The sequence below is a fragment of the Artemia sp. Qi Xiang Cuo genome, chromosome 7 (genome assembly GCF_049724085.1).
Source record: "Artemia sp. Qi Xiang Cuo chromosome 7, ASM4972408v1, whole genome shotgun sequence".
Classification (NCBI taxonomy): Eukaryota; Metazoa; Arthropoda; class Branchiopoda; order Anostraca; family Artemiidae; genus Artemia; species Artemia sp. Qi Xiang Cuo.
In genome coordinates this window covers 65,725,397-65,745,912 of record NC_142800.1, presented here as the reverse complement: position 1 = coordinate 65,745,912, position 20,516 = coordinate 65,725,397, and the positions used below count along the sequence as shown (strand labels likewise).

General features: G+C 33.1%; 1 protein-coding gene across 5 annotated transcripts in view; it reads left to right on the top strand.

Annotated features, from left to right (window-relative positions):
- The window catches only part of RhoGEF2 (Rho guanine nucleotide exchange factor 2), a 358,602-nt gene that overhangs the window by 73,847 nt on the left and 264,239 nt on the right, over positions 1-20,516 (top strand). For 3 of the 5 annotated variants that reach the window (XM_089092510.1, XM_089092509.1, XM_089092513.1), the window contains one exon: positions 2,934-3,191. The exons of 1 other annotated variant lie outside the window; for it this stretch is intronic. In XM_089092510.1, coding sequence (XP_088948636.1) covers positions 2,934-3,191 — 258 coding nt within the window. The remainder of the gene's footprint in view (positions 1-2,933; positions 3,192-20,516) is intronic. One more of the 5 variants, XM_089092511.1, reaches the window with a different exon arrangement.

The following is a 20,516-nucleotide window of genomic DNA, read 5'->3' as shown; positions in this document are numbered from 1 at the left end:
CGTCACTTGATTTTATTTATATATTTTCTTAATAAAATCTTGACCGAGTAGTACCATGCTATGATTATGGGGGTTGATTTTATGCTTATATTACAATTTTCTGAACTAGAATTGTTTACCGAATAATACAAAAAATTAGTAAAACAAATTATTTTTGTAAAAGGAAATTGGCTCGTATTTTTTTTTTGAAAATATTTCTGAAACGCTGTTACTCCTGCTAAATGTAAGTCCAGTTAGTCTAGTAGCCGGCTTTCACAAAGTGAATGAACTTTTTAGTAAAGTATACCCTGCAAGGTTTGTGGCCCTTGAGACAAAAACTAATTTATATTGACTGCATGGAGAAATGTTGAGTAGACAAGCAATTGCATTTCTTTCGGATATATTACGAGTAACTGAGAAGAATGTCATCTTCCCTTGAATTATTATATACACTCTGTTGACTTACCCCCGGAAAAAAAGAAAAGTAACCATTGTTCTCCAAGGCTCGACGTTTTTCCCGTTTGAAGATATAACCTCAGTTTGAAGATATAACTCTCCTGCTATTGGTGAACCTGATTGAGTTTATGGGAAAAGTTCAACTTTTTTTGGGCATTATAAAGTACTATATGAAAGTCAAAGAAAACACTTTATTGAATATATTAACAACTTTTTGCACATTATTTAAGTCGCAGGAGCCGGCTATAGTCACTAGTTAGGCCAATTAGCCTGACTAGATTGATTGGTGACTTCTGAAACCGATAGGCGTTACTTTTAATTTTTCCTTATTCAAAACACATTGTTTGCAAGCATTAATATTATTTATTATTATTTTATACTAAACAGTAGTAATGGAAAAAGAAATCAAAACCTGGCTTGACTAATTGGTGATGGCTGAAACCAATAAATATTCCTTTTTTAATCTCTCCAGGTTTAGGATGTATTATTTACAAGCTTTAATATTATTAATTACTTATTGTTATTTTATGCAAGGTAGCAGCATTAATATATATATATATATATATATATATATATATATATATATATATATATATATATATATATATATATATATATATATATATATATATATATATATATATATATATATATATATATATATATATATATATATATATATATATATATATATATACATATATGTGATTTAATATGTGAGTTTTCTTTTCCTATTTATTTATATTTTTTCTTTTGTTTGTTTAGTATGTTTTTTATGTTGATGTAAGAAATTTTTTTGTTTTTCCGTTGAGAAAGGCTCCCGGATGTGGGGCCAAAATATTCAGAGTATTTTTGTTTAATTAAGTGTTTTGTATTCACTGCTTTATAGAAATTAAAACCCGTTTTTCTTGTTTATTTTTTTGTAAATGGAAAAGCAGTGTGGTCTAAGAAATTATTTATATATATATATATATATATATATATATATATATATATATATATATATATATATATATATATATATATATATATATTTTTTTATATATATATATATATATATATATATATATATATATATATATATATATATATATATATATATATATATATATATATATATATATATATATATATATATATATATATATATATATATATATATATATATATATATATATATATATATATATATATATATATATATATATATATATATATATATATATATATATATATATATATATATATATATATATATATATATATATATATATATATATATATATATATATATATATATATATATATATATATATATTATATTTTGGTCTGTGTTGATGGTTGATGTACCTAATGTTTTCGAAGTTGAAGAACCGACTATGCGTTAGGATTTAGCACTAATAATTACACAAAGCACTACTAACTTGTTTGTAAATTAAATTTTGTTATTTACCACGTTTTTTGTAAGCTCGTGGGCTGACTGCATAATTGTCGTATCGCTTCTGCGGAAAACGTGATCATTTGACAAACATTTGAGAAAAAGAAATAAACCTAAGTTCTTTTTCAATTTTTGTTATTGCTGGAAACGTATAGAGGTGCTCAAAACCAGAAGGTTTATACCAAATTTATATATTTTCATAATCTCTAATATGTAAAATTTTAAAGAGATTGGTAAATAAAGCTAAATAAAGCTTTTGAACTTTTTGCAAGAATAGTCTTTTGGGGACGGAGGGAGGTGGGTCTATTAAGATTACAGTAGTAACTGAATAACGTAAGTTGCATAAATTAAAAGTTCTCAACATCTGGATGGGTTTAACCCTATCCCAGTATGCTAAAAGATACTTCTAGTGGATCTTTTAGAATCCTTTCAGATTTTTATATGATGCCTCAGCCCCTAGGAACATTTTAGTATGGGCCTGGCCTTGAGTCCTCTATTTGGTGTATAATGGATATTTTTATTTCGTAAACACAAATAAAGTTATGTAAGTTTGTCTTTGAACCAAAGATACTGGGAATTTAGATGTCCCAAACATGACTGGTCATCTCTGCTTCATTATATGCAAATACGCCTCGACAAATGCGATCAGAAGATATTGACCCATCCAGAGGTCTCTATAGGTTACGCAGTAACTGATTTTCTGAAAATGGGGAGATACAACCTTCTGTATTAAGCAAGACAAAGCTGTGAAATATTTTGCGCTAGATGGATTTCCTAGGCAAAGGGTTAAATGAGATTTCCGTAGCTAAAAACATATATTTGCTCATCAGAATTAGCAAGGAGATTGGGGCTGCGAAACCGATTACATACTGTGGTTCGGAAAAAAGAAGAAGAAAGAAACATAATGGTATAACAAACGTTTTCTGTGCCCAGGGAGGGGGCATATTTAGGATTGCGGCAGTACGGTCAAGTACGACAATGATGCCGACAGTTAACGATTTAGTACTAGTAATTTCAAGTTGACTTTTCGTTTTCACGCTTGCTTTGTCTTAACCTTTAGCTTAACGTGACTGCTCGCTCACCACCTGCGAAACGCTCCTTAGCTAATTTTGGATCACGGAAGACGGATATGGGCTCCCTTGAATCGGAAGAAGAGTCTCCACCTCCTCTGCCTGTAAGAGTCACATCACGCATGTCTAATCCTTTGGCTTCGCCTGTTTTGTCTCCCATAAACTCTGAGAGGAGGTTTGGCTCTCCTGACATAGCGCCACCTCTTCCTCCCAGAAATAATGTAATGATGCGATCGCATGAAGATGGCGTAAGTTTGTGTTTTGTCTAACAGCTTCCCTTTTTTGTCCTCCGGTATGTATTTGTTTGTTTCCTTGCAGAGTTTTCTTTATGTGGGATATCTATGGCGCAAATTTCAATTTTATTACATGAATTTATAGGAAGCTTAAATTATTTTGTTTTTCTTTTGCTGTTAATAATTCTGCAAAATCACAATTTACCATTTTTATTTGTTTATGATATATTTTTGATGCGATTTAGCCTCCTTGACTTTGGCCTTTAGTTTCTGTTTTAGTGCAGCATAATACAATAAACAAGACATATAAATACAAAACTAAACTTTTAGGCAGGCACGCTTAAAGGGCTTACATTCGACATTTCGCCAAAAAATAATATTGGTAACAAAAACAGCAGTAACAACAAATTAATTAGAAAAAAAACAACTAAAAATGAAACAGAAAAGATAAATATTCAATATAAAAAATCTGAAACCACAAGCAGGGCCATAAACTCCCCACCCCCTCCAAGAAAAAGTAATAATTTTAGAAATAATAAATAGCCATTATTAAGGAAATAAGAAATCCGGTAGATTGTGCAAATTGGAACTTCCGAATAGTTACTGGTAAAACGTTTGACAGGGTGCTAGTTAAATTTGAACCCAATTGATTCTTGTGTTGTTGTTGTATGTATTGTTGATGTATTGTTGAACATATTTTTTCTAACACGTTTCTTTCTTTTCTTTTTCTTATAAAACTGAAAGAAAACTGAGTAAAATAGACCATTGTGATGCTCACATTAAACCCTTTTTGGTACAGAATTAGTGACTTGTGATAAATTACTGAGTAATTTGATTAAGTAAATGGTGGGGTAAAGCTGTCCTAAACTCCAATTATGCAGATGATTTGAATGTCCTAGATAAAACTAGTAGCAAAATGAATGCATGTCGAGAGGCTTAAAGTGTTCAAGGTGCAAGGATTGATTTGAAAATTAATGTTTGAATAAGTTTTTAAAGCTGGGAATAAACTATGGTTGTGGTAGCGAGAAAATTGCCATGGCGGATGACTTCAATTAGGTAGCATAACCATTAAGGAATTTGGATGCATTGAAAGTGTAAAAGTAGAATAGCCAATACGTTAATTGTTTTTTAATAGTTGAAGTGTTTTTAAAATTATGTTCTGCTGTATGTATAGATGATAAATCAAACCCCTAAACAATCTCCTGATTTCGGAATTGTTTTTCCGGTATTCTTTACCTCAACCTAAAAAAATTCCATTTTGTGAAAGAGCCAGGGGGGAATAGTTTTAGGATTCGGAATCAGCACATATTTTTTAGTCGGGCAGATGAAAGAATCATCTGTGTAGAAATTTGTTTGAGGTTGACCCCACAATTTTCTTCAAATGTGGTCAAATCATATGTTTACTAGACTAAAATGGAGATATGTCTTAGAACTGAGATTAGGGTACTAGAGGGCAGTGGGCAAGTGCCAGTGACACTAATAATGACAATGGGCAAGTATGGCTGTGAAGCTGTGTACTTCAAAGGGATAAAAAAATTTGTTAGATATTTTCCGGAATTTCAAACACTCAGAATACTGTATTTCAAACGCTAAGCTGTATTAAAAAATGGTTCGAAACCGTTTTTTAGGGTCCACTTTACCACCCTTTCCCTCTGCGTTGGTTACAGTGATTAGGTCGCGTTTTGCGGATGAAGGAGGATTAGCTGGCAAAAATTGGGCTTTTGGGCAATCCAGTTCAGGCTAAGCTATGTGAATGACGTCTTGGAAGGGGTAAATTAGGTCATCAGAAAGAATTCAAGGAAGTCTGCTCCTCGTAAAAGGGAGTGAAGCTCCTAGCACATTTGGTTAAAGGAGGAGCGTGTGTATTTGTGTTGGTCTCAGGTGGCTTAATGTTGCTATGAATTGGTAGTGGCGAGAGTAATTTGATCCATGTCTGGATTTTGAAATCGTATTTCTGCAATCCTTAGAAAAATGACACTAAGACTGAAAAAAATTCCATCACGCAAAAAAAATTCTCCCTTTCTGTTACCTGGTAAATGAGTTTGCAGAATTACAAGATGTTCTTTTTTATCGTTCGGTGATTTTTGTTTGTTACGGTTACGGTTTTTTTGGAACAATGAAAAATGTGTATGCGTACTTATATTATTTTTAAATAGCTATTTTTTTATGTGATAAAATATCTCTAAAAGACAAGAAAAAAAAGAAAATGTTTGGCAATGGGTTAAAGAATTTATTACATATTTTCGGAATACATGGGGTTTTCTCTAAAAAATAAAAGAAAGAAAAAAATTAACTTCTATCGAGCACTGGTCTTCAGTACTATTTTATTTTTTATTTTTTGTATTCTCCTTCACAAAAAAGCTATTTTACTAGTAATATCCTATTAATCAAAAATCGCATTTTGCAAGTATTTGCAGTTGAATCTTGCATTCAAGATTGTTGTTTGACAATCGCTTTTTAATGCAAAAGATTGCTAACTAGACACTATAGCTGTGAAAAAAAAAAAAAATTAGTGTGAAAGCACTGGTAAGTAATTTTGTTTCACTTATCAAAAATAGATCAAAATCATATTAAACGAAAAATGTCTTAGAAATAGCTGCAATTGAATTTTGCATTCAAAATTGTTGTCCAAATTCAATATTTTTGATGCCATCTCAATTTGTTGCCATCTTAATTTTGTTTAATTTGTTTTGTTTCTCCCTTGTTTACGAGAAAAGAATAACAATGAACAAAAATGTTTATCAAGAGGGGACACAAGATATCCATGTCCCTCTCCCAGGAAAAAGAAACGGGGAATCTTTGGCAGTGTTTTAAAAAATTCGCGGCAATTTTTTGAAAGACTTAGAGTGGTTGCTTTTAGTTTCTTGACAAGGACTGAATTAGGAAATGCTAACCCCGCCCATCGCACCTCCATGCCTAAACAAAGTATATGAGGGCGTAAGTGGTAAAACTGTATAAATGAGTATCAAGAAGCTGGTGTACAGGTGATTTAAGCGTTCCAAATAGATAAAACCATATTTAGCTGTAGTTTAAGAGGGTAGCTTCAAAAGTTCTATGCGAGAGTATGATTTTTTTTCTTCTTTTTTTTTATTCCAAATGTAAGGTTTTTTTGTACAATTGTCGCACTAGCTAGAAAGTTTATGTTATTTAGGAGTTCTAACAAATATGCTTTGGAATCAAAGAAGGCGCTCCAATGGTGACAAGCTACGAGTAACTTGACGCATTGTTGTCAAGATTGATAAGAAACCTTCAAGCCAAAAATGTCAAAACGGATAGACCTTACTGAGCTAATGAATATTTTATAAGCTAAATCAATTAGGTTCACTTTATGCATTTAAAAAGTTTTTATGTGAAAGCATTTGTAAACTCGTCAGTATATTCCACACACCGGGACTTTTTTCCTATATCCAAATACATTTTGCCAATTGAATGCATCTATGTTTTTCCCATCAGATGATTTATAGGTTAAAACTAATATGATTTATAGATATTTCTAAGCCTAATCTTTTACAATTCTCTCCGTTGTTTATTACTTTATGCTCGTGTTCCATTTGACCTCTGAGCACCTCAATCATAATATATAATTCAAAATTCCAAGAAAGTTTTTTTCTATTAGATACTCTTTGATAAAAGTATTAATTTTTGATGAATAGACACAGTTCCAAATGCTAGATTCGGATTTTTACTGAAATAGCGACACGTGTAAAACAAACGACATTTACTGCAACGTATATCAAAATTGTTGATATAATTGCGAGTCAGCCCAATAACTATCAAGAATGCATGTTCGAACATATCGTAAATCCTTATAACTAGGGACAGTTATTCTTTGGTATCCAATAAAAGTTAAACGACTGAATACAGTGAGCAAATCCTTCCGCCTGACCGCTTGATTTGTCTTTATTCTTTGTCCCTTGTTGGAGACTATCCCCTTTTTTTCAGGATTTCTGATGTGGAGCAATTTACCATTATCATTATTAAAGCAAAGAAAAAACAACTACTTCAAAGCAATTTACTAATAACATTATTAAAGCAAAAAGAAAAACAGTAAAGTAAGTGAGAAAAGAAAAGTAAAAGAAAGTAAAGAAAGGTCAAGAGGGAATGCGATATGGAGTTTGTAAAAGGGAGGGTCCTGTAGTTAAAGCAAAGAAAAAGCAACTGCTTCAAAGCAATTTACTACTAACATTATTAAAGCAAAAGAGAAAAGTAAAGAAAATGAGAAAATTCAAAGAAAGTAAAGAAAGGTCAAGAGGGGTTGCGAGATGGAGTTTGTAAAAGGGAGGGTGCTGTAGTTAAAGCAAAGAAAAAGCAACTGCTTCATAGCAATTTACTACTAAAATTATTAAAGCAAAAGAAAAAAGTAAAGAAAGTGAGAAAAGTCAAAGAAAGTGAGAAAAGTCAAAGAAAGTTAAGAAAGGTCAAGAGGGGATGTGAGATGGAGTTTGTAAAAGGGGGGGGGGTAATATAGTTCTTGGTCTAAGTCGACATGCTAAAGTCAATATAAGTTTGAATGTGATGTCAAGTCACAAGGAATAGCCGTTCTAACTGGAGATGGTAAAACCTTGCTAAAGATCATTTTCATTAATCTTTGAATTTAAATAATTTAATAAATAAAATAATAGTTTAAATAATAGTACATAATAAGAACTAAATTCTCAATAAGATTGAGAATTGCCAAGGCTTATCTGAACAATTTAAATAACTCTCAGCGTCGGAAAAAAGAATTGCATAACTCCTCTTCGAAAGTTCTATGGCTTCCGTTACTTTCTCAGATTTATAGTTTCTTTTATAAGTTTCAGAAATACCTTTTCGAATAGTTTCAGAAACCGGACCATAACCGAATTAGACATTGTATTGTCTAAAGATAAATTCTTGGTCATAAAATTGATTCTATCGCCCCACGATAATTATGAAGTCCCAGAAGTAGTAAAAACTTGTCTCTAATTCCCCAGAAAAAATACTTAAATATGTTATTCTTGTAGATCATAGGCAGCGCTGTCGCGCTGCCTAAGTAAAGAACGATGTGGGCACAATGTATTATTTTATTTTTCTTTCTCCATACCCGGGCACGTCGTATCGAAGGAGCTGTCGTAGAAACTTCGAAAAGGGCTCATTCCATTGCAAATTTGAGTGGCTAGTGCCCTTTTTAATAGTTGAAAGTGATTGGAGGGCAACTAGCCCCCCCCCCCCACGCCCGGCCTTCCCCCAAACACATCCAATCCAAATTGTGAGATAGCCATTTTGTTCAGCGTAGTTGATTTCCAGAGAGAAAATATTTTTTTTAGGAGGACACTCCCCTAAATCCCTTGGGGCAAAGGTTTTATTTTTTGCCCCGCGGGAATATGATAACAATTTTGGCACAATGTATAACTCATTATTTTTTCCCTTAGAGCAGGGCCATTCATGTTGAAGAAGTTGTCGTAGAAACTTCGAAAAGGGCTCATTTGATTGGAAATTGGGATGGCTTGTGCCCTTTTTTAAAGTCGAAAGTGATTGTAAGGCAACTAACATCCCTTCCACGCCCACCACTTCCCGAAACACGTCCAATCAAAATTTTGAGATAGCCATTTTGTTCAGCGTACTTGATTTCCAGATAGAAATTATGTTTTTGCGGAGGACCCCCCCCCCCCCCGCAGCCTTCAGGGCAAGGGTTGTAAATTATGCCCTGGGGGCATATAAGGTTTTTATAGAAGGCGTTGTCGTAGAAACTTCAAACAAGGCTCATTCAATTTGAAATTCAAAGGGCCAGTGCCCTTTTTAAAAGTCGAGAGTGATTGGTGGACTACTTGCCCCCCCCCCCCACGCCCATCATTCCCCCAAACACTTCCAATTAAAATTTTGAGATAGCCATTTTGTTCAGCGTAGTTGATTTCCGGATATAAAATATGTTTTTGAGGAGGACACTCCCTCACAACCCTCGGGGCAAGGGTTTTAAGTCATGCCCTGAGGGCATATAAGAAGGATGTTGGCACAATGTATCATTTATTTTTTTTACCTTTAGAGCAGGGCACTTCGTATCGGAGAAGTTGTCGTAGAAACTTCGAAAAGGGCTCATTCAATTGGAAATTGGAGTGGCTTGTGCCCTTTTTAATAGTCGAAAGTGATTGGAAGGCAACAAACACCCCTTCCACGCCCACCATTTCCCGAAACACATCCAATCAAAATTTTAGATAGCCATTTTGTTCAGCGTTGTTGATTTCCAGATAGAACTAATGTTTTTGAGAAGGACACTCCCCACAGCCTTCAGGGCAAGGGTTGTAAGTTATGCCCTGGGGGGCATATAAGGTTTTTATAGAAGGTGTTATCGTAGAAACTTCAAAAAAGGCTCATTAGATTTGAAATTCAAAGGGCTAAAGCCCTTTTTAATAGTCGAAAGTGATTTGAGGGCAATTAACCCCGCTCTCATGCCCACCTTTTCCCCAAACACGTCCAATCAAAATTTTGATATATCGATTCTATTCAACGTAGTTCTAAGTTCTGTAAGTTATGTCTTTGAGGATGATAACCCCCTCACAGCCCTCATGGCAAGGGTTGTAGATTATGTCGTCGGGGCATATAAAGTTTTTATAGAACGCGTTGTCGTAGAAACTTCAAAAAGGGCTCATTCGTTTGGAAATTGAAATGGCTAGTGCCATTTTTAATAGTCAAAAGTAATTGGAAGGCAACTAACACCCCTTGCACGCCCACCATTTCCCAAAACACATCCAATCATAATTTTGAGATAGCCATTATCTTCAGCGTAGTTGATTTCCAGATAAAAATTATGTTTTTGAGGAGGACACTCCCCCACAGCCTAAAGGGCAAGGGTTGTAAGTTATGCCCTAGGGGCATGTAAGGTCTTTATAGAAGGCGTTGTCGTAGAAACTTCAAAAAAGGCTCATTCGATTGGAAATTCAAAGGGCTAGCGCCTTTTTTAATAGTCGAAAGTGATTGAAGGGCAACTAACCCCCCTCCCCCCACACCCATCATTCCCCCAAACACAGCCAATCAAAATTTCGAGATAGCCATTTTGTTCAGCGTAGTTGATTTCCGAAATAGAAATTATTTTTTTTAAGGAGGACACTCCCCCACAGCCTTCAGGGCAAGGATTGTAAGTTATGCCCTGGGGGCATATAAGGTTTTTATAGAAGGCGTTGTCGTAGAAACTTGAAGAAAAGCTTATTCGAATGGAAGTTCAAAGGGCTAGAGCCCTTTTTAATAGTCGAAAGTGATTGGAGGGCAACAAACCCCCCTCTCATGCCCACCTTTTCCCCAAATACGTCCAATCAAAATTTTAAGATAGCGATTCTATTCAACGTAGTTCTAAGTTCTGTACATTAGTTCTGTGAGGATGACAACCCCCTCACAGCCCTTAGGGCAAGGGTTGTAAGTTATGCCCTGGGGGCATATAAAGTTTTTATAGAACGTATTGTCGTAGAAACTTCAAAAAGGGCTCATTTGATTAGAAATTGAAATGCCTAGTGGCCTAGTCAAAAGTAATTGGAAGGCAACTAACACCCCTTCCAAGCCCAACATTTCCCCAAACACATCCAATCAAAATTTTTAGATAGCCATTTTGTTCCACGCAGTTAAAGTTCAGCAAATGATACCTTTGAGCAGGACACTCCCCCCACAGTCTTCATGTGAAGGGTTTTAAGTTATGCCCTGGGGGCATCTAAGTTTTTACTAAAATCTTTTTCGTAGTAACTTGAAAAAGAGCTCATTCAATTTGACATTCAAGGGTCTAGAGCCCTTTCTAATAGTCGAAAGTGCTTTGAGGGCAACTAACCCCCCTCTCACGCCCACGTTTTCCCCAAACACGTCCAATCAAAATTTTAAGATAGCCATTTTATTTAACGTTGTTTTAAGTTCTGTAAACTAGGTCTTTGAGGATAACAACCCCCTCACAGCCCTTAGGGCAAGGGTTGTAAGTTATGCCCTGGGGGCATATAAAGTTTTTATAGAACGTGTTGTCGTAGAAACTTCAAAAAGGGCTCATTCGATTAGAAATTGAAATGCCTAGTGGCCTAGTCAAAAGTAATTGGAAGGCAACTAACACCCCTTCCACGCCCACCATTTCCCCAAACACATCCAATCAAATTTTTAGATAGCAATTTTTGTTCACGAAGTTAATGTTCAGCGAATGATAACTTTGAGCAAGACACTCCCCCCACAGTCTTCAGGGGAAACTTAATAATTCATACCCCGGGGGAATATAAGTTTTTATTGAAATCTTTGTCGTAGAAACTTGAAAAAGGGCTAATTCGATTGGAAATTCAAAGGGCTAGAGCCCTTTTTAATAGTCGAAAGTGATTTGAGGGCAACTAGCCCCCGTCTCTCCCCCACCTTTTCCTCAAACACATCCAATCAAAATTTTTAGATAGCCTTTTTGTTCAGTGTTGTGGATTTCCAGATAGAAATTATGTTTTGAGGAGGACACTCCGCCACAGCCCTCAGGGCAAGGGTTGTAAGTTATGCCCTGGGAGCATATACGGTTTTTATAGAACGTGTCTTCGTAGAAAATTCAAAAAGGGCTCATTCGATTGGAAATTGAAATGGCTAGTGCCCTTTTTAATAGTCGAAAGTGATTGGAAGGCAACTAACACCCCTTCAAAGCCCACCATTTCCCCAAACATATCCAATCAAAATTTTTAGATAGCCATTTTGTTCCACCCAGTTTAAAGTTCAGGAAATTATACCTTTGAGCAGGAAACACCCCCCACAGTCTTCAGGGCAAGCGTTATAAGTTATGCCCTGGGGCTATATAAGGGTTTTTATTGTAAGCTTTGTTGTAGAAACTTGAAAAGGGCTCATTCAATTGGAAATTCAAAGGACTAATGCCCTTTTCAATAGTCAAAAGTGATTTGAGGGCAACTAGCCCCCTTCTCTCGCCCGCCATTGCCCCAAACACATCCAATCAAAGTTTAGAGATGGCCACTTTGTTCAAAGTAGTTGAAAGTTCTGGAAATTATGTATTTAAGGATTACAAAACCCCCAGAGTCCCCAGGGCAAAGGTTGTAAGTTATGCCCTGGGGGCATATAAGGTTTTTAATGACAGAGTTGTCGTAAAAACTTCAAAAAGGTGACCATTCAATTGAAAATTTAGAGGGCTTGTGCCCTTTTTATAGTTGAAAGTTATTAGAGGGTAACCAACCCCCCTATCATGCCCACCATTTCCCAAAACCCATACAATCAAAATTTTTAGATAACCATTGTATTCAACGCAGTAGAAAGTTCTAGAAATTAGGTCTGTGAGGATGACAATCCCCCCCCCCACCCCTCAGGGCAAGGGTTGTAAATTATCCCCTGGGGGCATATAAGGTTTTTATTGAAAGTGTTGTCGTAGAAACTTCAAAAGGGCTCATTTGATTGTAAATTGAAAGGTCTAGTGCCTTTCTTAATACTTGAATGTGATTGGGCAAAGACTAACGCCCCTCTCACGCCCACGATTTTCCCAGACACATCCAATCAAAATTTTAAGATAGCCATTTTGTTTAACGTAGTTGAAAGTTCTGGAAATTAGGTCTTAGAGGCTGATAACCACCCTAACAGCCCTTAGAGTAAGGGTTGTAATTTATGCCCTAGGGGCATATAAAGTCTTTATAGAAAATTTTGTCTTAGAAACTCAAAAAGGGCTCATTCCATTGGAAGTCGAAAGGACTAGTGCCCTTTGTAATAGTCGAAAGTCATTGGAAGGCTTTACATTTATATAGCAAAGATCGATGTGGATATAATGTATTATTTTGTTGTTGTTGTTGTTGTTTAGACTAGGGAACTTTGTATCAAAGGAGTTATCGTAGGAACTTCAAAAAAGGCTCATTTGATTGAAAATAGACAGGGCTGATGCTCTTTTTAATAGTCGAAAGTGATTGGAGTTACACTAATCCCCCTCCCACAACCATCCTCGAATCTGACTTAATGTTTGAAAACTAAATGTTGCCATGAGATTAAATCAAGATGCACCGTGTTAATGCTAGTTCCTAATAAGGCATCTCAGCAGCATCCCAAGAACGACTGAGGGAATTATGTTCAAACTTTCGGGGCTGCTTCTGCTCTTAAAATTTAACCAATCAAAATAGCGTAAGTGTATCCAAGCCATCAAAGAGAGTAAACAGATTTTTTTGCGAATGGTATTAAGTTTTCCATTTCAGGTCGACTAGAGGAGGTATGAAACCAAATTAAACACTACTATTTGTGTCCAGATTTTTAAGAGGATGTATGTTGTTAAAAATTCCTGAAAATTATTCTCCATCTTCCGAATAGCAGGCCAAACTATAAATTCTTAAAAAACGAAAAGATTGAAAGTATTATTTTCTTTTTCTCTGAAAAGACTATGTCAATATAAAACGAACAGACATTAATTAAAAAAACTTTTTCCGCAAAATAAGTTTTTCAAAGAAAAGTAAAGAACTCCATTAAACAAAAAATGAGCAAAAATAAAATCAAATAATCTACCAAGCGTGAAACTACGTCAAATAAGCATCGATAAATAAATGAATCCCTAAACGAACAGAAATTACAATATATAACCGAGTCAAACTCAAAACCAGCAGAAATTAACATAAGTTGGGCTCAATACCTCTATGCCTTCCCAAGGCCAGAACATAATTAGCATTTTACTGAAAACATATAAATGTTTATATTAATGTGTATACTAATATAAATTTTTTAGTTTTTTCAAAGAAATACCTAAGAACGTTATTTTATACCAGAACATAATTTGCACTTGACTGAAAAAATTACAAATGAATGTGCGTTGTCAATTTAATATACATATACTGATATTTAGTAATTAAAGTGTTAATATTATTTTGTTTATTAAAGTTGTAAAAGTAAAAACATTTATAGTAAAACATAAAAGTAAAAACATTTCTTCAGTACTAAATTTGTTTTGATTTTTTGTATTCTTCTTAAAAAAAAGCTATTTTATTAGTAATGTCATATTAATCAAAAATCGCATTTTATAAATATTTGCAATCGAATTTTGGATTCAAAATTGTTGTTTGACAACCGCTTTTTAATACACAGATAGCTAACTAGGCACTAACGCAGTGAAAAATGAAATATTTAATGTGAAAGCATCGATAAGTAACTGTGTTTTACTCATCAAAAATAAACCAAAATCATATTTATCGGAAATAGTATTTTACAAATGGCTCCAATTGAATTTTGCATCCAAAATTGTTGTTTGACAATCGCTTTTTAATACAAAGATAGCTAACTAGGCACTAACGCAGTGAAAAATGAAATATTTAATGTAAAAACATCGATAAGTAACTGTGTTTTACTCATCAAAAATAGACCAAAATCATATTTATCGAAAATAGTATTTTACAAATAGCTCCAATTGAATTTTGCATCCAAAATTGTTGTTTGACAACCGCTTTTTAATACAAAGATAGCTAACTAGGCACTAACGCAGTAAAAAATGAAATATTTAATGTGAAAGCATCGATAAGTAATTGTTTTACTCATTAAAAATAGACCAAAATTATATTTATCGGAAATAGTATTTTACAAATAGCTCCAGTTGAATTTCGCATCCAAAATTGTTGTTTGACAATCGCTTTTTAATACAAAAATAGCTAACTAGGCACTAACGCAGTGAAAAATGAAATATTTAATGTGAAAGCATCGATAAGTAACTGTGTTTTACTCATCAAAAATAGACCAAAATCATATTTATCGAAAATAGTATTTTACAAATAGCTCCAATTGAATTTTGCATCCAAAATTGTTGTTCGACAATCGCTTTTTAATACAAAAATAGCTAACTAGGCGCTAACGCAGTGAAAAATGAAATATTTAATGTGAAAGCATCGATAAGTAACTGTGTTTTACTCATCAAAAATAGACCAAAATCCTATTTATCGAAAACAGTATTTTACAAATAGCTCCAATTGAATTTTGCATCCAAAATTGTTGTTTGACAATCGCTTTTTAATACACAGATAGCTAACTAGGCACTAACGCAGTGAAAAATGAAATATTTAATGTGAAGGCATCGATAAGTAACTGTGTTTTACTCATAAAAAATAGACCAAAATCATGTTTATCGAAAATAGTATTTTACAAATAGCTCCAATTGAATTTTGCATCCAAAATTGTTGTTTGACAATCGCTTTTTAATACAAAAATAGCTAACTAGGCATTAACGCAGTGAAAAATGAAATATTTAATGTGAAACCATCGATAAGTAACTGTGTTTTACTCATCAAAAATAGACCAAAATCATATTTATCGAAAATAGTATTTACAAATAGCTCCAATTGAATTGTGCATCCAAAATTGTTGTTTGACAATCGCTTTTTAATACAAAAATAGCTAACTAGGCACTAACGCAGTGAAAAATGAAATACTTAATGTGAAAGCATCGATAAGTAACTGGGTTTTACTCATCAAAAATAGACCAAAATCATGTTTATCGAAAATAGTATTTTACAAATAGCTCCAATTGAATTTTGCATCCAAAATTGTTGTTTGACAATCGCTTTTTAATACAAAAATAGCTAACTAGGCACTAACGCAGTGAAAAATGAAATATGTATTGTGAAAGCATCGATAAGTAACTGGGTTTTACTCATCAAAAATAGACCAAAATCATGTTTATCGAAAATAGTATTTTACAAATAGCTCCAATTGAATTTTGCATCCAAAATTGTTGTTTGACAATCGCTTTTTAATACAAAAATAGCTAACTAGGCACTAACGTAGTGAAAAATGAAATATTTAATGTGAAAGCATCGATAAGTAACTGTGTTTTACTCATCAAAAATAGACCAAAATCATATTTATCGAAAATAGTATTTTACAAATAGCTCCATGAATTTTGCATCCAAAATTGTTGTTTGACAATCGCTTTTTAATACAAAGATAGCTAACCAGGCACTAACGCAGTGAAAAATGAAATATTTAATGTGAAAGCATCGATAAGTAACTGTTTTACTCATCAAAAATAGACCAAAATCATATTTATCGAAAATAGTATTTTACAAATAGCTCCAATTGAATTTTGAATCCAAAATTGTTGTTTGACAATCGCTTTTTAATACAAAGATAGCTAACCAGGCACTAACGCAGTGAAAAATTAAATATATAATGTGAAATCATCGATAAGTAACTGTGTTTTACTCATCAAAAATAGACCAAAATCATATTTATCGAAAATAGTATTTTACAAATAGCTCCAATTGAATTTTGCATCCAAAATTGTTGTTTGACAATCGCTTTTTAATACAAAGATAGCTAACCAGGCACTAACGCAGTGAAAAATGAAATATATAATGTGAAATCATCGATAAGTAACTGTGTTTTACTCATCAAAAATAGACCAAAATCATATTTATGGAAAATAGTATTTTACAAATAGCTCCAATTGAATTTTGCATCCAAAATTGTTGTTTGACAATCGCTTTTTAATACAAAGATAGCTAACCAGGCACTAACGCAGTGAAAAATTAAATACTTAATGTGAAAGCATCGATAAGTAACTGTGTTTTACTCATCAAAAATAGACCAAAATCATATTTATCGAAAATAGTATTTTACAAATAGCTCCAATTGAATTTTGCATCCAAAATTGTTGTTTGACTATCGCTATTTAATACAAAGATAGCTAACTAGGCACTAACGCAGTGAAAAATGAAATATTTAATGTGAAAGCATCGATAAGTAACTGTGTTTTACTCATCAAAAATAGACCAAAATCATATTTATCGAAAATAGTATTTTACAAATAGCTCCAATTGAATTTTGGATTCAAAATTGTTGCTTGACAATTGCTTTTTAATACAAAGATAGCTAACTAGGCACTAACGCTGTGAAAAATGAAATATTTAATTTGAAAGCATCGATAAGTAACTGTGTTTTACTCATCAAAAATAGACCAAAATCATATTTATCGAAAATAGTATTTTACAAATAGCTCCAATTGAATTTTGCATCCAAAATTGTTGTTTGACAATCGCTTTTTAATACAAAGATAGCTAACTAGGCACTAACGCAGTGAAAAATGAAATATTTAATGTGAAAGCATCGATAAGTAACTGTTTTACTCATCAAAAATAGACCAAAATCATATTTATCGAAAATAGTATTTTACAAATAGCTCCAATTGAATTTTGCATCCAAAATTGTTGTTTGACAATCGCTTTTTAATACAAAAATAGCTAACCAGGCACTAACGTAGTGAAAAATGAAATATTTAATGTGAAAGCATCGATAAGTAACTGTGTTTTACTCATCAAAAATAGACCAAAATCATATTTATCGAAAATAGTATTTTATAAATAGCTCCAATTGAATTTTGCATCCAAAATTGTTGTTTGACAATCGCTTTTTAATACAAAGATAGCTAACTAGGCACTAACGCAGTGAAAAATTAAATATTTAATGTGAAAGCATCGATAAGTAACTGTGTTTTACTCATCAAAAATAGACCAAAATCATATTTATCGAAAATAGTATTTTACAAATAGCTCCAATTTAATTTTGCATCCAAAATTGTTGTTTGACTATCGCTATTTAATACAAAGATAGCTAACTAGGCACTAACGCAGTGAAAAATGAAATATTTAATGTGAAAGCATCGATAAGTAACTGTGTTTTACTCATCAAAAATAGACCAAAATCATATTTATCGAAAATAGTATTTTACAAATAGCTCCAATTGAATTTTGGATTCAAAATTGTTGCTTGACAATTGCTTTTTAATACAAAGATAGCTAACTAGGCACTAACGCTGTGAAAAATGAAATATGTAATGTGAAAGCATAAATAAGTAACTGTGTTTTACTCATCAAAAATAGACCAAAATCATATTTATCGAAAATAGTATTTTACAAATAGCTCCAATTGAATTTTGCATCCAAAATTGTTGTTTGACAGTCGCTTTTTAATACAAAGATAGCTAACTAGGCACTAACGCATTGAAAAATGAAATATTTAATGTGAAAGCATCGATAAGTAACTGTTTTACTCATCAAAAATAGACCAAAATCATATTTATCGAAAATAGTATTTTACAAATTGCTCCAATTGAATTTTGGATTCAAAATTGTTGTCTGACAATCACTTTTTAATACAAAGATAGCTAAATAGGCACTAACGCAATGAAAAATGGAATATTTAATGTAAAGCATCGATAAGTAACGGTGTTTTACTCATCAAAAATAGACCAAAATCATATTTATCGAAAATGGTATTTTACAAATAGCTCCAATTGGATTTTGGATTCAAAATTGTTGTCTGACAATCGCTTTTTAATACAAAGATAGCTAAATAGGCACTAACGCAGTGAAAAATGAAATATTTAATGTGAAGCATCGATAAGTAGCTGTGTTTTACTCATCAAAAATAGACCAAAATCATATTTATCGAAAATAGTATTTGACAAATAGCTCCAATTGAATTTTGGATTCAAAATTGTTCTCTGACAATCACTTTTTAATACAAAGATAGCTAAATAGACACTAACGCAGTAAAAAATGAAATATTTAATGCGAAGCATCGATAAGTAACTGTGTTTTACTCATCAAAAATAGACCAAAATCATATTTATCGAAAATAATATTTTACAAATAGCTCCAATTGAATTTTGGATTCAAAATTGTTGTCTGACAATCGCTTTTTAATACAAAGATAGCTAAATAGGCACTAACGCAGTGAAAAATGAAATATTTAATGTGAAGCATCGATAAGTAACTGTGTTTTACTCATCAAAAATAGACCAAAATCATATTTATCGAAAATAGTATTTTATAAATAGCTCCAATTGAATTTTGGATTCAAAATTGTTTTCTTAACTCATTACTTTTTGATGCCATATTGGAATCACAGTTCATAGAATTATCCAGATAGTTTATCGCAGATCATTTCTGGTCTTCATTCTCGGTGCGAACAAAAAGCTCCTCCCACTTATTTCTGCATTAGCGGGTTAGTGTGTTTTCGTCAATCAATGAGAAATGGTTACAAAGTGCATTATTCGTAATTGCGAAAGCAGAAAAAACTTGGTGAGCCAGCCAAGTGGTTTTCAAGTGTCCCATCTTACAGGTATGACTTAATTTATATACAAATTATTACTTAATCTATTATTTACATACAGTGGACTCAACTGATTGGCCTCTGTATGATTTTATAAAAAAGGGGGTGGGGGGTTGATGAAATTTGTGAAAATAAGGAATTTTTTCTTCTTCTAATAACTGGTGGAGTAGGTGTGATGGTTTCAGGGGCGGATCCAGGATTTTTTTAGAGGGGGGCGCAAAATAGGTTGGTCCGACAAGCTTACGTTAGGAGCAAGTTTAATTAATGCAAACTTGCGTTAATTAGGTAAATTACGCTACTTTAGACTACTATAGGGGGGCACCCCTCGCCCCCCCCCCGCGGGATCCGCCACTGGCTGGTTGATCATATTTTTTTTTCACGTCGGGATTTTTATTTTCTACGATATTTATTTTCTAGATAATACTACTTTCGTTTTCAATCAATGTTTTCGTATGAAATGGGCAGACCTTTCCTGAACTTTAAACATTAAACACCTCTGTTTGAAAATCTTTGCACTTTGTGAATTTAGATAGCGATAAGGGTTCCTGATTGAGACTAATTTTAGGACTTGGGTTCTAATTATTGGTTGCTGTGGTAAAAGTTGCCATAATAGCCCTATCCAAGAAAATACCAAACGTCTGTTAAGAAGTGTTTTTCGTAAAATTCTTAGGGAACTTTCAGAAAATTTTACTTCTACTGATCTTAAGTTTAATATGGCCTTTACTTTTCTTTAAAAAAACTTTCTTTTTCGTAAAGTTTTCGTAGTTTTCAAAGCTTTGAAAAAGTGTTATAATATTCCAAATGTTACATTTGTACATATTTTTGGTAATCATTTGTGGGGTGATCGAATTTTTTAAACCACTCTAGATACGTAAGAACATTGCAACATCTATTACCCTGAGGTCATAAGACTGTCGAAGACTCCTCCTTGAACCTCCCAAATTGAAAGCTTTTATTATGACCTGGCCTTTTAATGTAACTTGGGCACTGGACCAAGGGCGCTATTGGTACTCGAGCGCAACGTTAGGCGGGGATGTCGATATCGCTTTCGTCACACCAATTCGTTTTAGTGTGAATCTGCCTGGTACATATGAATGAATGTTTTCAAAGTAAACCCGTTTCATCAATAGGAAAAAAAAACCGGATTGGACGCATATGTCCCTTTCTCTTTGGACGATAAAACCATGCAAGTGCTGTATCAAGTATAACTCACGAAAATCTTGTTAATTTTGTCAACTTTTCAACTTTTTGGCACCCCTGCTTTCAATAAAAAAATCAAGGTACTATCACTTAAATATAATAACTCCTTATGCCCCCCCC